This window comes from Opisthocomus hoazin, chromosome 5 (genome assembly GCF_030867145.1).
Source record: "Opisthocomus hoazin isolate bOpiHoa1 chromosome 5, bOpiHoa1.hap1, whole genome shotgun sequence".
NCBI lineage: Eukaryota > Metazoa > Chordata > Aves > Opisthocomiformes > Opisthocomidae > Opisthocomus > Opisthocomus hoazin.
In genome coordinates, this window is record NC_134418.1 from 47768517 (window position 1) to 47786930 (window position 18414).

Sequence of the window (18414 nt, forward strand, 5' to 3'; positions counted from 1 at the left end):
CCCCCTCTCAGCCTTCTCATCTTCAGCCTAAGCAAGCCCAGCTCCCTCAGTCTTTTCTCGTAGGAGAGATGCTACAGTCCCTCATCATCCTCGTAGCCCTCCTCTGGACTCTCTCCAGTAGCTCCTCATCTTGCTTGAACTGGGGAGCCCAGAACTGGACACAGTACTCCAGATGGGGCCTCACTAGGGCAGAGCAGAGGGGGAGGAGAAACTCCCTCGACCTGCCAGTCACACTCTTCTTTTTCAAAGGCTTAAAACTTGTGCAGAAGAACAAAAAGACAGTGAAACACTTATCTGTAGCACAAAGGCCAATTTTGCCTTATTTCAGCCTTGGGGTTAAAAACGCTTGCTATAATATTACAGAAGAATTCACTCAAATTTTCTGACAGAAGTAAAACCATGTGTCATCTCCCTTGCATCTTGTCCCAAATGGTAGGATAGCTCAAATCTTCTTCCTTCCCTTCTTCATAGCCTGTGGTCCTATGATCACAGCTACAGTAAAGGCAGATGTAGTATAAAATACGTTAACACTTTCCAGGAAAGTTTTTACCTTGATATCAGAAGTGTCACGCTGACTATTGCGCCACGCTCTTGAAATAGACGAAAATGTTCTATCTGCATGATCAAACTTCCCACCTTGTAGATTTAGAAAAAGTGTTGTAAAGGGTTCCTAAATATATATAAAAAGATTAATTAAAAACAGCAATGTATTTCTTCAGGAATTTCAGGGGAAAAAAGGGATTTATTATTCTTTTGGGGTTTGGTTATTAATGATGCCATTCTTCTGGCAGACACATGATTGATTGCAAAGGGTTCATTCTATTATCCAAGAATGAGAAAAACAAACCGATGCTTATTTGTTCAATAAATGCTTTTTATTCCTACTCCATGCATATCTATTCAGATAAACAAAACCAAATAAAAATGAAATAAAGTATTTACAGGCTGAAGGAGAAGCTATAGTCAGTTGTGACAAACTGCTCTTGAAAACATGAAAAAGCTCAATATCTTCACCTTAGGTATTTTTAAAATTAGCACGTAACAAAATAACACATGCATTTTATTTTGATCAAAGTAACCAATTAATATAAGGGTAGCTTTCAATACCAATAGCTTTATGATTGTTATTGTTTAATATGTAATTTATGATTTAGAAAAGAAAAATGTTTGAAAGATTAAAAGCCTCCTCTTAGTTAAAGAACACTTAAGCACATATTAGTGGATAATTGCTTGAAATTAGCTAAGCACTATAAATTACTTCAAGGATTTATGTCTGCTTGTACATTCTAACAAGCTTTAATTAATGATATGCTCCTAATGCTTTCCCAAAGAAATTACTTTCTAGGAGATAAATCGCCTTTCAATTTTATAGAAAAGTGCATTATTTAAGAGATATATTACCAATACGTAGCATCTCAAAAGTCACTTCCGTATACATTGCAGCAGATTTCAAAAAAATTAATTATTTACATCACAGAATTTCATGATCATCAGAAACCAATTCATTTACACTCATTAGGAGGTGAAAATTAAATACATTCAGTAAGAATCACAAATCTTCAGTACATGGTGCAGTCAGAAAACATGTAAAGAAGGAAAGTTAACCATGTTTCAAGTCATATAAGAATGTACACTAAAAATAAATTTTTAAGGAGAAAAAGCTTTACTGATTTGAAAAGGCTGTTCCATAAAAATTAAAACCTTCTGCTCAAACTTTGGAATACATTTATCCTACACTAGTGATTACAACTACTAGAAAATTTCTGTACTTTCCTATGCCATTGAGTTTTAGTTTATTCATTCATAGCTATTTGTTGCTTTCATTATCATTTACAGGAAAAAAAATTTAAAAGATATACTTACAATTCTTAATAACCACGTGAGTGCAAAACTTGCAGTTGAATAATGTGTGCCATAGTGAAATTTTGGAACCTGATCATCTTCCCATGATTCATATCTCTCAGAAAAGAATGCTGCTCTCTTTGGGTTCAAAGCTCCAATAGGCTACAAGGTTTGTAAAAACAAATACATTAAGTAAATAAATGTAACATGACCTATTATCGCATCATACTCCGTTTGCTCTTTTTGGTAACCAGAATTATCGGCATGCCTGGAGAATACGGGGTTTGATGTTTCGCAAAAGCAGATGTCGGATTCTGTAAGCACCTGAACAGATCTGCGTGTTTCAAAGCAGGATTCAATGCACAAGCACACAGCTGGCTGGAAAAGAAGTCTCTTCTGCATTCATATAGGCTTCATTTCTATTTACTGCTGATTCAAGTCAATGACTGAAAACCACTTCACAGTGGAACGTCTTAGACAAAGAGTTGTTAACTTATGTACCTGTGGATATGTGTGCATGTTGGATACACTATTAAGCAAATGGAAAGCAACAACGACAAACATCTTTGGATATATTGGGGTGAAAAATAGTGACCGATAGGGTGGAAGAATATTAACAGTGCATTTGGAATTTTGATATTACTATTCCTGTTTCTATGCTTTCTATTTACCATCCCAAGACTAGTTTTACTTAATGGATAAAACTTGAAACTTTGAAATAGACAAATAAAATAGCAGAATTTCCATATAAAAACATTCATATAAAAGGAACAAATAACATATGCATGACTAACAACATCTTTCACACTTTCACCAACACTGGTATTCTTTCTTCTGTGCTTACCTAGGACATAAACACCCAGGGATTTATTTAAATGTAAGAAATATAATATTTTGTTATCTATAGCTGTGTATTTCTTCAGCAGACTTTTACATAACAGATTTGGAAAAATGAGTATACGACACACAAATCACTGAGAAATCCAAAAGTGAATTTAGCCATTCCACATGTAAAATGCTGTAAGAGGTCTAAAATATGTTTGTATACACATGCAAAATATATATGCAAAACAATTTTGTATACATGTTGAGCACACTGTATGTTATTAATGTAAATAATGCCCATCTGTACAGACAATAGATGCACTGAAGTGTAACTGAAGAATAAACATGCAAAAATATTTTCATCTTTCTGTCCTGCAAGAATAAATAAACTTAAGAATACACTACAAGGTAAGGAAAAAGTTTAAAATGAGTCCTTGAACAGAAGTATTATAACCTAGCCATTAGTTCAAGTGAAAAACTATGTCTGCTATTGAGATTATTGTTATTCAAATAACTGGTTCTTTACAGCTCACATGAAATTTGGCATACAGTTCAAAGTATTTTCTCTTCTACGATAGATTAGATCTATGAATGACCTAAGATCTAATCTTACATTTTTCACTTAGAGCAGCTTTCACATTGCAGTAGGATAAAGAAAACATCTTAGGTTAATTACTATTTTTGCAGTTCATTAATTTGAAATATAACCTTTGAAAAGAAGTGATTCCTATATAAAAGGATTTTTATCTGATTTAGTAAATTTATTCCAGGGAAGAATGAAACTGACTCAAAGAAGTCTCTTTGTTGCAAGAACCATTTTGGAATCTCCACCTGTACTGATTTTCCCTATAGACTCGGCTATACTTGAGGGGAAAAAGAAGAAAGGTCATTGGTAGACAAGTTACATAAATTAAAAATAGAAACAGTGTTGTGCTGTATGGTTCTGTAACATTTTATGTATTCTCTTTATCTGCCCATATTTTTATTACACTTCAAATGAGTATAGCCCAAATCAATACTTATAGGATTACATTTCTTGAATATAAAGCTAAACCCAATTAGAATTGATTTCATTCTCTTTCCAAAAAAAGAAAAAGGTATCATGCAGAGATCCATACAGCCAGAAATCACGGTATTGATTTTGGCTGTTATTGTTACAGTTGGTTTCTGAAGCCTGCAACAGGACAACTATCAAGACATGTCACATTTATTTGCAAGCAAATAAAAAAAGTCCTCAAATGAAAGAAAGCTTAGGGGAAAAAAAAAGAACCATGGAGCTGTGCACTGACAATGATACACTATCAGCTTACTCAGAGAAGTTACAGTGGGAATACACACATTGAATTATACATTACACGAATGCACTGATTTATTGTGGTAATAACATCCACCTCATTAAAAGATTCTGCTTTGCTGCAGTTGGAGGGCTCCATATTGTTTACTGCTATAAATTAATGGCAGCGCACAGAAGACTGTAGAACCCTTCTAACAATAGATCTGTAATGACAGTGCTGTATATCACAGCTTCCCCAGAAGCTTCATAATAAAATGGAGACAATGTATTGGGCTAATACATTCTACCAGGCAGGCCCATATTTTTCTGACAATTGCTTCTAAGGATGAGGTGATTCTGGTGTGTTAAACTGCACTGTGAACAGTTAACTAAGCTGAAGCTACAGAATAAAGCATATACAAGGAATATTCAAATAGCCCCTGACTTTTAATTTAGTAAACAAATTAATTGAAATCTTGTAATTATTTCACATTTCAAAATTAACAGGAAATCACAACTGCATACTACATTATCTCCCTTGTGGGTAAACACCAAGAGAAAAAGAATAACTCCAAAACGAAGCTATGTTAGCTGTAGCTGTGAGACCACAAATTTACACTGCTCAACATGGTTTCCCTATGGCTACAGATCACTAAGGGAAGAACAAGCTGAGGAGCTTCATATCTAGAAATTCCAGAATATATTTCCTTTGCAGCACCTCTTTTCAGAGAGGAAAATTAGATATCGGTTTACCAATTAAAAATACTTACTTAAATGGGGGAAAAAAAAGACAAGTAGACACAGAAAAAATTCAACAAGCAAAAACAATGGATGAGATTACAGGAGTCAAGATGAAAAAAAGAAATCACTTATGGCTGCTAAGTTTTCAAACTGTATTGAAAAATGAAGAACGCATATAGCTTTTCAAGTCAGAGTTCATTCAAAAAAGGGTCCGAACTGGAAGAAGAACTGGGGTAAGGAAGATTTTGTTTTCTCTTTTCCAAAAGCATGATCGCTTGATTTTTGACCTGAAGTGGTTGTTATAACAATATGTGCTACAAATATGGAAGTTACAAACTATTCTTAAAAAAAACCCAAACCCATTTGATACTACTTTTTCAAGTGCTCTCAAATCTAGGAGTACCTCAAAATAAATAAACCTCACATTTTGACCAAGAACTGCATACAATAACTCTGTCTTTGGACCATGCTTGCTTACTTTCTTTGAGACACGAAAAAGAAGAATGGTTTGTTGAAAAATAACTGAGAAAACACACTGACTTTTACCATCTACTGCTGTTAAATATGTCCAGACACTATGGTGTATAGTTATATTTGTCAGTCCTTAATCTTACCCTGTGCCAGACATTGGAACAGTGGCCCATCTTGCTTCCATTTTCAGAAGAGACCCTGTTGAACCCTGGTAATTGTCATAGGTGATTCCCTTCTGAGGAGGACAGAGGGCCCGATCTGCCGACCGGACCCATCCCACAGGGAAGTCTGCTGCCTCCCTGGGGCCCGGGTTAGGGATGTTACGAAGAAACTCCCTGGTCTGGTGCAGCCCTCTGATTATTACCCCTCTTGGTAATGCCGGTTGGCGGGGACGAGATAGCAGAGAGAAGTCCCAAGGCCATCAGAAGGGACTTCAGGGCACAGGGGCGAATGGTTGAGGGATCAGGGGCACAGGTGGTGTTTTCCTCCATCCCATCAGTGGCAGGGGACAGCACTGAAAGGGGCAGGAAAACTCACCTGGTTAACAGGTGGCTCAGGGACTGGTGCCATCGGTCCAATTTTGGCTTCTTTGATCACGGGGAGGTGTACACAGCACCGGGCCTGCTGGCAACAGGTGCATCGCAGCTGTCTCAAAGGGGAAAAAGGATTCTTGGCCACGAGCTGGCGGGGCTCATTGAGAGGGCTTTAAACTAGGTTCGAAGGGGGAAGGGGACATCGCCCAGCTCACTAAGGATGAGCCCAGGGTTGGTGTGCCAGGGTCAGGGGTGAGATTGACAGCCCAGCTCAAGTGTGTCTACACCAATGCACGTAGCATGGGCAATAAACAGGAGGAGCTGGAAGCCATTATACAGCAGGACGGCTACGACTTGGTTGCCATCACAGAAACACGGTGGGACAGCTCACATGACTGGCATGCTGTCATGGATGGCTACAGACTCTTTAGGAAAGACAGACAAACAAGGAGAGGTGGTGGAGTTCCTCTATAGGTGAGGGAGCAACTGGAATGCATTGAGCTCTGCCTGGGGGCAGACAAACATGTTGAGAGCTTGTGGGTTAGAATTAACGGACAGACTCATATGGGTGATGTTATTGAGGGTGTGTACTACAGGCCACCTGACCAGGAGGAGGAAGTTGATGAGGCCTTCTACAGGCAGCTGCAAGCAGCCTCACAGTCACAGGCCCAGGTTCTCATGGGGGACTTCAACCACCCTGACATAGAATCATAGAATCACAGATTGGTAGGCGTTGGAAGGGACCTCTGTGGGTCATCTAGTCCAACTCCCCTGTCGAAGCAGGGTCACCTACAGCAGGCTGCACAGGACCTTGTCCAGGCGGGTCTTGAATATCTCCAGAGAAGGAGAATCCACAACCTCCCTGGGCAGCCGGTTCCAGTGCTCCGTCACCCTCAGAGGGAAGAAGTTCTTCCTCATGTTCAGATGGAACTTCCTACGCTTCAGTTTGTGCCCATTGTCCCTTGTCCTGTCGCTGGGCACCACTGAAAAGAGTTTAGCCCCATCCTCCTGACACCCACCCTGAAGATATTTGTAAGCATATATAAGGTCCACTCTCAGCCTTCTCTTCTTCAGGCTGAACAAGCCCAGCTCCCTCAGCCTCTCCTCGTAGGAGAGATGCTCCAGTCCCCTCATGATCCTTGTAGCCCTCCGCGGGACTCTCTCCAGTAGCTCTTCATCTTTATTGAAGTGGAGAGCCCAGAACTGGACACAGTACTCCAGATGGGGCCTCACTATGGCAGTGTAGAGGGGAAGGAGAACCTCCCTCGTCCTGCTGGCCACACTCCTCTTAGTGCACCCCAGGATCCCATTAGCTTTCTTGGCAGCCAAGGCACAATGCTGGCTCATGGTCAACCTGTGTCCACCAGGACACCCAGGTCCCTCTCCGCAGAACTGCTCTCCAGCAGGTCTGCCCCAAGCCTGTACTGATGCATGGGATTGCTCCTCCCCAGCTGTAGGACGCTGTATTTGCCCTCATTGAACCTCATCAGGTTCCTCTCTGCCCAACTTTCCAGCCTGTCCAGGTCACACTGAATGGCAGCACAGCCTTCTGGTGTATCTACCACTCCTCCCAGTTTGGTGTCATCAGCAAACTTGCTGAGGGTACATTCTAACTCTTCACCCAGGTCGTTGATGAAGAAGTGGAACAAGACTTAGCCAAGTACTGACCCCTAGGGGACACCACCAGTTACCGGCCTCCAATTAGACTCAGTGCTGCTGATGACAACCCTCTGAGCTCTGCCATTCAGCCAGTTCTCAATCCACCTCACTGACCACTCATCTAGCCCACACTTCCTGAGCTTCCCTAGGAGGAGGTTATGGGAGACTGTGTCAAAAGCCTTGCTGAAGTCGAGGTACACAACATCCACGGCTCTCCCCTCATCTACCCAGCTAGTCATGCCATCGTAGAAAGCTATCAGATTGGTCAGGCATGATTCCCCCGTGGTGAATCCATGTTGACTACTCCTGATAATCTTCTTTTGCTCCACTTGCTTGTTGATGACCTCCAGGATAAGTTGCTCCATCATCTTTCCCGGGATGGAGCTGAGGCTGAGCAGCCTGTAGTTCCCTGGCTCCTCTTTCTTGCCCTTTTTGAAGACTGGAGTGACACTGGCTTTTCTCCAGTCCTCGGGCACCTCTCCTGTCCTCCAGGACCTCTCAAAGATGATGGAGAGTGGCTCAGCAATGACGTCCGCCAGCTCCCTCAGCACTCGTGGGTGCATTCCATCGGGGCCCATGGATTTGTGGGCGTTTAGATCGCTTAAGCGATCCCTCACACAGTCCTCCTCGACCAAGGGAAAGTCATCCTCACTGTAGGCTTCCTCTCTTACCTCCTGGGCCTGGGATTCCTGAGGGCCTGCCTTGGCACTGAAGACTGAAGCAAAGAAGGCATTCAGTAACTCTGCCTTCTCTGCATCCTCTGTCACCAGGACACCCGCCTCATTCAGCAGCGGCCCCGCATTATCCCTAGTCTTCCTTTTGCTGCTGATGTACTTGAAGAAGCCCTTCTTGTTGTTTTTGACATCCCTTGCCAGATTCAATTCCAGGTGGGCTTTGGCCTTCCTCATTGCATCCCTGCACGCTCTAACCACATTCCTGTATCCTTCCCAAGTGGCCTGTCCCTCTTTCCACATTCCATGAACCTTTCTCTTCCACCTAAGCTCTGCTAAAAGCTCCTTATTCAACCATGCAGGTCTCCTGCCTCCTTTGCTAGATTTCTTTTTCAGGGGGATGCACTGCTCCTGGGCATGGAGGAAGTGACGTTTAAACAGCGACCAGCACTCTTGGACCCCTCTGCCTTCGAGAGCCCTGACCCACAAGATTCCTCCCAGTAGCTCCTTGAAGAGGGCAAAGTTAACCCTCCTGAGGTCCAAGGTTTTGATCCTGCTTATCGCCCTGCTTCCTCCACGCAGGATCCTGAACTCCACCATTTCATGGTCACTGCAGCTGAGTCTACCTCCAACCTTCACATCCTCCACCAGTCCCTCCTTGTTTGTTAGTACAAGGTCCAGTAGAGCGCCTTTCCTTGTTGGTTCCTCCACCACTTGCATCAGAAAGTTATCATCGATGCTCTGCAGGAACCTCCTGGATTGCGCCTGCCTAGCTGTATGGTCTTCCTAGCTGATGTCAGGGTGGTTGAACTCCCCCATGAGAACCAGGGCCTTTGACTGTGAGGCTGCTTGCAGCTGCTTGTAGAAGGCCTCATCAACTTCCTCCTCCTGGTCAGGTGGCCTGTAGTACACACCCACTGTAATGTCATCAGTATGAGCCTGTCCCTTAATTCTAACCCATAAGCTCTCAACTCCTTCTTCATCTGCCCCCAGGCCAAGCTCAATGCATTCCAGTTGCTCCTTCACATACAGAGCAAATCCACCACCTCTCCTTGTTGGCCTGTCTTTCCTAAAGAGTCTGTAGCCATCCACGACAGCATGCCAGTCATGCGAGCTGTCCCACCACGTTTCTGTGATGGCAACCAAGTCATAGCCGTCCTGCTGTATAATGGCTTCTAGCTCCTCCTGTTTATTGCCCATGCTACGTGCGTTGTTATAGACACATTTGAGCTGGGCTGTCAATCTCACTGCTGACCCTGGCACGCCACCAGCTGGGAAGACCACACAGCTAGGCACGCACAATCCAGGAGGTTCCTGCAGAGCATTGTAGATAACTTTCTGATTCAAGCGGTGGAGGAACCAACAAGGAAAGGTGCTCTACTGGACCTTGTACTAACAAACAAGGAGGGACTGGTGGAGGATGTGAAGGTTGGAGGTAGACTCGGCTGCAGTGACCATGAAATGGTGGAGTTCAGGATCCTGCGTGGAGGAAGCAGGGCGATAAGTAGGATCAAAACCTTGAACTTCAGGAGAGCTAACTTTGGCCTCTTCAAGGAGCTACTGGGAGGAATCTTGTGGGTCAGGGCTCTCGAAGGCAGAGGGGTCCAAGAGTGCTGGTCGCTGTTTAAACATCACTTCCTCCATGCCCAGGAGCGGTGCGTCCCTGTGAGAAAGAAATTTAGAAAAAGAGGCAGGACACCCACATGGATGAGCAAGGAGTTTCTAGCAGAGCTCAGGTGGAAGAGAAAGGTCCATGAAATGTGGAAAGAGGGACAGGCCACTTGGGAAGGATACAGGAATGTGGTTAGAGCATGCAGGGATGTAATGAGGAATGCCAAGGCACACCTGGAACTGAATCTGGCAAGGGATGTCAAAGACAACATGAAGGGCTTCTTCAAGTACATCAGCAGCAAAAGGAAGACTAGGGATAATGCGGGGCCGCTGCTGAATGAGGCGGGTGTCCTGGTGACGGAGGATGCAGAGAAGGCAGAGCTACTGAATGCCTTCTTTGCCTCAGTCTTCAGTGCCAAGGTCCTCAGGAATCCCAGGCCCTGGAGGTAAAAGAGCAAGCCTGCAGAAAGGATGACCCACCCTTGGTTGAGGAGGACTGTGTGAGAGATCACTTAAGCAATCTGGATGCCCACAAATCCACGGACCCCGATGGGATGCACCCACGAGTGCTGAGGGAGCTGGCGGACGTCATTGCTGAGCCACTCTCCATCATCTTTGAGAGGTCCTGGAGGACAGGAGAGGTGCCCGAGGACTGGAGAAAAGCCAGTGTCACTCCAGTCTTCAAAAAGGGCAAGAAGGAGGACCCAGGGAACTACAGGCTGCTCAGTCTCAGCTCCATCCCGGGAAAGATGATGGAGCAACTCATTCTAGAGGTCATTATGAAGCAAGTAGAGGAAAAGAAGGTTATCAGGAGTAGTCAACATGGATTCACCACGGGGAAACCATGCTTGACCAACCTGATAGCTTTCTACGATGGCATGACTGGCTAGATAGATGAAGGGAGAGCAGTGGAGGCTGTCTACCTTGACTTCAGCAAGGCTTTTGACACAGTCTCCCATAACCTCCTCCTAGGGAAGCTCAGGAAGTGTGGGCTGGATGAGTGGTCAGTGAGGTGGATTGAGAACTGGCCGAATGGCAGAGCTCAGAGGGTTGTGATGAGCAGCACAGACTGTACTTGGAGGCCGGTAACTAGTGGTGTCCCCCAGGGGACAGTACTTGGCTGAGTCTTGTTCAACTTCTTAATCAATGACGTGGATGAAGGCAGTATACCCTCAGCAAGTTTGCTGATGACACCAAACTGGGAGGAGTGGTGGATACACTAGCAGGATGTGCTGCCATTCAGTGTGACCTGGACAGGCTGGAGAGTTGGGCAGAGAGGAACCTGATGAAATTCAACAAGGGCAAGTGCAGGGTCCTGCAGCTGGGGAGGAACAACCCCATGCATCAGTACAGGATTTGGGCGGACCTGCTGGAGAACAGCTCTGCAGAGAGACCTGGGTGTCCTGGCGGATGACAAGTTGACCATGAGCCAGCAGTGCGCCCTGGTTGCCAAGAAAGCTAATGGGATCCTGGGGTGCACTAAGAGGAGTGTGGCCAGCAGGTCGAGGGAGGTTCTCCTTCCCCTCTACTCTGCCCTAGTGAGGCCCCATGTGGAGTACTGTGTCCAGTTCTGGGCTCCCCACTTCAAGAGAGATGAGGAACTACTGGAGAGAGTCCCGCGGAGGGCTACAAGGATGATGAGGGGACTGGAGCATCTCTCCTACGAGGAGAGGCTGAGGGAGCTGGGCTTGTTCAGCCTGAAGAAGAGAAGGCTGAGAGTGGACCTAATAAATGCTTACAAATATCTGAAGGGTGGGTGTCAGGACGATAGGGCTAAACTCTTTTCAGTGGTGCCCAGTGACAGGACAAGGGACAATGGGCACAAACTGAAGCATAAGAAGTTCCATCTGAACATGAGGAAGAACTTCCCTCTGAGGGTGATGGAGCACTGGAACCGGCTGCCCAGGGAGGTTGTGGAGTCTCCTTCTCTGGAGATATTCAAGACCCGCCTGGACAAGGTCCTGTGCAGCCTGCTGTAGGTGACCCTGCTTCGACAGGGGAGTTGGACTAGATGACCCACAGAGGTCCCTTCCAACCCCTAACATACTGTGATACTGTCATACTGTGCACCCAACAGAAGAAAGCAGAATGCTCACTGCTCCTCCACATAGGGTAGAATGTCTCCTGGACTCTGTCACTCATGTTCAAGAATACATACATTTTGCAAAATTGCTCATGACCTAACACAGGCAGACAGAAGTCTTATAAAGAACGAATTATGTTTATTTATAGTTACATATTTAAGAAGAAAAAGAGGTACTTTTTATGCCTATCTAATGTGTTTTCATCTTTAAAATAGTGTTACTTGAAATAAACAGACATACCCTGTTCTTACCCATGCTGCCTTTTGTTACCAGCTTTTACACAGGCTTCTGTTATTAAAACAAACATTGCCACTTTGATGGTCTCCTATCCTTTGTAACACTGGGAAGAGTTTTTAACTCATTAATATTCAAAATCCATTAAAAACTAGAGTACTATGGCAGTAAATTGCATTTATTTACTGCAAACAATAAGCAGTCAAGATATCATAGTTTTGTCTTCACTGTTAACTGTTACCTCCTTTGGTGAAGATGGCAATCTTAACAATGACTACTGGAAATCAGGAGATCTATACAAATGCTTGTGAGTTCTGAAAAGTAGGCTGTTCCAGAAATTAAGTCCATGCTGACTGGTGCAAACAGAAAGATTTAAAAATTAATTAAGATATATTCTTTGAAATTTGTATTTCAGAACTACTTCATTATGAAAAAATAAAAAAGGAAAAAAGGAAGTTTAAAAAAAAAGACAAAAAGAAAAAATGCTTGTCCTTGTGATTCTTATACTGTTTCCTTATCCACATCCAACCAGGTATTTGGATTCCTGTGAATACAATTGTCTGTATCATTGAATTATGTTTTGTAGCATCCTTGCCAAGTATGATGTTTGTTTTTCATACATTTTATTTTCAAGATGACTATCTGGTTTTCATTACTGATATTTTTCATATACTTATTGGGCTTAAAGGACCAGGGGGACCATTAGGTCATCTCATCTAGCCTTGTGTTTGTATGACTAGCCATTAAATGCCTTTCCATTACGTGATTTTGAGCCCAACTGTTTATACTCAATTATAGCATGAGCTGTATTTGGCCAACCTGCTTTCCAGAAAGGCATCTGACTCTTGAGTACATGGACAATCTGCTATTTTTCTTGGAAGCTTTTTCAACTGATAGATGTGTAATCATTCTAAAAAATAGGTACTTCAGTTTGTCTACGAATTTACTGGTGTGTTATGAAATAAATCTTATTAAGCTTCTCTCTGACATATCACAGAGTCTCTACTTACCCAGTATTTTCTGTATATAAAGATAGACTACAATTAGACTTTTTAATAAACAAATGAAATTGAGCTCTTCGGGTCTTCCATTTTAAAGGCATTTCTTCCAGTCTTAAGATTTCTCTGCAGCCTGCCCACTTATCAATGTATTCACAGTTATCTGAAATGTGTTCAGTGTTCCAGTGTTAGTCTTCTTACTGTCATCAATATGCCAAGTGGTGCATACTCTGCTGCAATCTAACCACAACTGTATTTTCAGAGGATTTCTTGTTTAGTTACTTTACATATTAACAACACACAATTAACACCCAGAACTAGCCAATACTTGTAATACTGTCAGTGGGATTTCCTGATCCTGAGTAAAACTTCTTTTTCCCAGACAGATATATAAAGACGAGATGCGAGGATTTAATTATACCCAAACTTTATTAACTTAGGTCAACTGGGAAATATCTGGGAATAAACTCATATAATGTAGATCACTACTCCTTCATCCATCATTTTTGTGTTTGAGAACAGCCGCAAAACGCCATACTCCCCTCTGAACCTATTCTCACTCACTGCTAGAACTCATCATTCTCCCTCTCAAACAACTGAGTACTGCTTTCTTAAAATTAGGTCCTGCAACTCCCTCATCTTCTTTAAAGGACATCTTACCTTTAATCCATATCTAATTCAAATTCATTAGAGAACTGTATCCCAAAGAAAACCAGAAACACAACTATCTGCTGAACTGTTTGAACTGCCCTCATTGATCAATTAAACTGGTCCTTGAGCTGCTCCGAGAAAGATTTAAAAAATGGAAATAACCTACCACGGAGGAAAACAATCCTCACCAATTAATTCCCAAAAGCACTGGTTTCACAGCAGATGCCCAAATCCTACACCAAAGACTAGGCTAGGAGGGGGAACTATGGATTCAGATGTGAAAATGTGGCTGAAGCCAAAGGGACAGAACTTGATGGAACTTCTGCATTCTTCCCCAATAAGCATTTAGGTGATACACAATAATTTCTCCTCCAGTTCTAAACTGATTTACTATTTTTCACTATTAATTGTAAATCATATTTTAGTTATTTATAACACAGTTTTTGAGAACTTCAACTCAAGCAGCTACTTGAATTTCATGTGGTTTCTTAGTCAAATAAGGACTCCTATGGTCAAACACTTTTTGTATTCGTAATATTGAAACTGTGCAATAATTATGAGTAGTAGTAAGTGTACTCTACAGATTTTGACATGAAGACATTAAATCAGAAAAATTCATAGTTGTGCTGCCTTCTTTTCCAATCACTAAAGTCAACACACATCTCTGCTGAATTTGTTGAGTAGACATCCTGTGGATATTTGTTAAGGTTCAATCTAGTTAAGCTCCTTCCTCTTTTGAATTGGCAGGTCGTTACACTCATAGCTATAATTTTCAAGCGTAGACAAGAGTTGAAAGCAAGCAAGACTTCATATGGTCCGCACAAAAATACCCAAAAAATGTCAGGGAAGGGAAGGATGATGCTCTACATGCCTCCTTTTCTTTTTTCACTAGGCTCCTGCTACTGTCTGTTCACAGAGGCAATATATTGAGCTAGATGAGCTTCTCAACTGGCTCCTATCTCACGACTTCATATTAAATGACTCAGTATCTTTCCACCCATGCTGGTGCACATGATACAATAAAAGCCAGTCAAGAGCACTCTGGTACAACAATCTTGCAGTTACTTTCACATGCAAATGACTTCTGTGCTTAAATATATCTCTTTATTTACACTAGTGAAGAAACACAGATAAATGGCTCCCAGCCACCTCGTTTAATACTTGCATACACAGCTTAGGGTGCAGGCAACTCTTGCCCAGCAGCTCCTTTAACTAAGTGACAAGCATAACCAGCTGACTGTGATCAGCATTTTTATCAAATGCAGGATCCCTAGGCATTTCCTGATGCACTGCATATGGGATGAAATTCCGTAATGCTCTTATCTCAATGTTTTCTAAAATAAATTTAATATACTCTATACATACTAAAACCACGGAGCTTTTTTATGTAAACACGCTTTTTTAAATAGTTGCCAGTCCTTACAAGCTTTCTTTGAAAAGATCCTATTTATGAGAAATTAAGTCATGAAATTTACCAGATCACATTGTGTTATAAAAAAATTTTAAAAGTGGGATGGTCACTGGCATTCCAAAGGTCTTTTCTGTACTTTATACTGTTCAGCATATATAGTAATCTGAAAAAGAAGATGAAAAGCAAGCTGATAAAACTTTCTGTCAACAATAATCTGTTGATGGTATTGAAGATGATGGCTGACTAATCAAGAGACTTTTATGAATCACCTTAAACTCCTCCTTAAGCAAAGATTATCATTGTTATGATTTTACCATGCTCTTATTTTCTCTGAGCATTATATTTATACCTGGATTGTCCTTTGTCCTCAACAGGCTTCCTGCCACTAGGATTTTGATCAATTCATTTTTAGACAGCTCCAGTTAGCTGAGATAAATTCCATGCTCATTTCCAGTATGAGTGCAATTTTCAACTTAGCCACCATCGTGCTTGTTTGGAAATCTGAATTACACAGATGTATGCTGTAGCAGCTCATAATCTGCTGGAGTTCAAATGTATGAATATAAAAAGGAAGAGAGACTGTATCAAGAGATTAACATTCACTTTACATTAGGAAGACAAAAACCACATATTTAAAATGTCTATGGTCCAAGACATGTGTGTGAAATTACTTTATTTTAATTGCTAGTGTATTTTATGACCAGACATGTGCCCCATGGTTTCTTGTGATCATTTGAAAGGTCATGAACCTCCCTCAGCTCACTTCGAATTAGAAGATGACATATATTGAGGGCACCTCAATTGAAAAAAGAGCAGGATGGACAATAACACAGATATAAACTAACAACAGCATTTTGAACATTCATTATTAATTCTGAGTTACTGTTTTTCTTGTCTTTGAGCATTTCTACATTCCAAACAATACTCCTTCTTGAGGCAGCAGAAGATCATTAGGCTCATTACAAAAATGATTGTTACTGATTCCATAAACTTGGCTTTTGCTCCAATTCTAAATAAATAATTTTAAAAAATGTTTGAGAAGAATTAAATGATCCTAGAAATTGCTATATGCATCTGAAGTGCAAAGAGTATGCTTCTCGTGACTTCAAAAAAATAAGCCTCTGGTGGGAAAAGAAGAGAACAGGGAAGAGAAAGTAAGAATGGCAGAGATGCACTCTATCATCCACTAATATGTTCTTTAGAGGAGACGGTTTGACACAGAGAATAACCAACTAATGACAAGGAAAAAAAGTAAAAAGTATGTAAGGATGGTTATGACACTGTAATAGAGCAATGGAAATTCCCAGAATATTTTAAAAATTCTATCTAGACTAAGAGCAGGATTTCAGGAAGTATGTTTTGATAAACATTTCAGAGATGTAGTTGGGTGAAGTTTCAGTCTCAGGAGGTCTCTATGAGAGTTGTGGAGGAATAGTCGGCTAAACACGCATCGAAGTCACATGTTTATTCTGAAAAAGGTGCTGAGATAGGTGCTGCTTGAAGATCAAACCAACACATCAGCACAAAAATCTCTGTCTTTGAAAGTGAAACAAGTAGGTATCAAACACACATTGATACTAAAATCCAAGAGCTAGAATTGTTTCAGATGCAGTCAACAGTTTAGTGTCTTTAAGGATCATGTCTAAGTCGGGCTAGACAGTGAAGTAACTACTTCTTTTAAATAAACAAGTCTTCCCCGTGGCTACGTTCCTGCTTTTCAACAGAACTGTTTGAATTTGGCTAGGGAGGTCCCTGTCCATGGTGCTGAGGCACCCACGCCTAAGCTGGCAGACAGGAGGCCTTGCTCGGGGTGGGTACCTGACCATGGTGCTGCAAAAACACGCTTGGGACCTAGAAAACAGACCCATGGGAGCATCTGCAGCTTTGTGTCCTAATTTTGGCAAATGTGCTAAAGGAGGTGATACAACAGATTGACTCAGCTGTCAGAAAGGATAATTGACCAATTTTATCATTCACAAAAGTCCCCGACGGAATCTGTCTGAGGGTTACTGGCATCTGAGAGTCTTAATATCACTTTCCCCCCATTTAGAAATGGGAAAAACTTACGTTATTAAACCAAAACTTTTCATGGGAATATAAAAGACTACTCAGCACTTTAGTTGGTACAATTTCTAATTCCACAATAGACTTTTTGGTCCAAACAAAGAAAGCCCATAACAGTCCTAAAATTATAGAACTGTCCTGGGATGAGAACAAGAGAACTTCATACTCTTGCACAGCTTTCTTCAGAGAGGCACTTGACTTTTGAGTTCTCATATCACAACCAAGGAACCCAATCACAATTACAATTCTGTCTCCCCATCCCTTTTTAGCTCTCTATACTCAAAGACGACAGATTGGGAAGAAAGGATCTTTGTTCTCTCAGCTAGATTTTGCCCTTTTATGGTTTCCTAAATGGTACCAACACATGCATCCCTAAAAATGAAGGTATTGCTCAGAGTATTGCTTCCTGTTTGAATGCTTACCTTCTGCTAAAAGTTTCTTTTAACACAATTATGTCAAATGTCTAGATCTGTCAACCTCTTTGCACAAACAGGTATGGAGATCAACTGTACCTCTAAAGCAAGGTGATAAACCAGTTTCTGTAATAATTTGTCTCAACTGTTCCCTATTCCGCATACAATTTTAGAGAGGACGGAGTGTCCCTCTCCTTGAAGACGCAAGTTGTATTTCACAAAGAAAAGTTGGTAACTTGTTACCTGATAATGAAGAGAATCTGATAAATATACTTTCTACTAAGAATATAAAAATTCATAACAGACTAACAAATGAAAAATATGTCTCCTTTTCAGATATCACTGCTTCAGGCTGACTGTAGATGGGGGCTGGTCTTGGTATCTCTACCACCATTTCCTGAAGTGATCCAAAATTCTAGAAAATATACAGGACCTTTTCTTAACTGCCAGGGATTCTGATACAAAGTTTAAAATATTTTATTTCCTATAATGTCCTCTTTTAAGCAGAGATTCACATGAACCACCCTGAATGAAAAAATATTTGTACCTTCCTTCCAAGCTTATCCTGTCTGGCTTTGCAACACTTTTTTAATTAAGTGGTATGTTTTGTCACAGGTACAGATGACAAATTTACTGCCCAAAATACCAGTGATAAGGCAACCAGGACAGATGCTGAGCTCAGCAGTGTCAAGCATCATAGGTTTCAGTGCCTAAATTCCAGACGTAATTGCCTATTAAAATAAGTAATCATCTGCTATTGTTAGTTCTCACACTGTTCCTCTCACCTTCTTTTAGTGACCAATTTTAGAACATGCTTAATGCTTAGAAGGACACCGAGTCTGTCTGGTGAGTTTATCAGTTTTAACTTGTAGTAATCTGCACTGATTTTTGTCAGAGCATGAGCTGAATAAAATATAATTTTCATTTCCTACA

The 18414-nt window shown here is 41.6% G+C and overlaps 1 protein-coding gene across 6 annotated transcripts in view; it reads right to left on the reverse strand.

Annotated features, from left to right (window-relative positions):
- Nucleotides 1-18414, reverse strand: part of LRBA (LPS responsive beige-like anchor protein) — a 423407-nt gene that overhangs the window by 109465 nt on the left and 295528 nt on the right. For all 6 annotated transcript variants that reach the window (XM_075421117.1, XM_075421115.1, XM_075421113.1 and 3 more), the window contains 2 exons: nucleotides 1864-2004; nucleotides 551-670 (listed from right to left, as the gene is read on the reverse strand). In XM_075421117.1, coding sequence (XP_075277232.1) covers nucleotides 551-670; nucleotides 1864-2004 — 261 coding nt within the window. The remainder of the gene's footprint in view (nucleotides 1-550; nucleotides 671-1863; nucleotides 2005-18414) is intronic.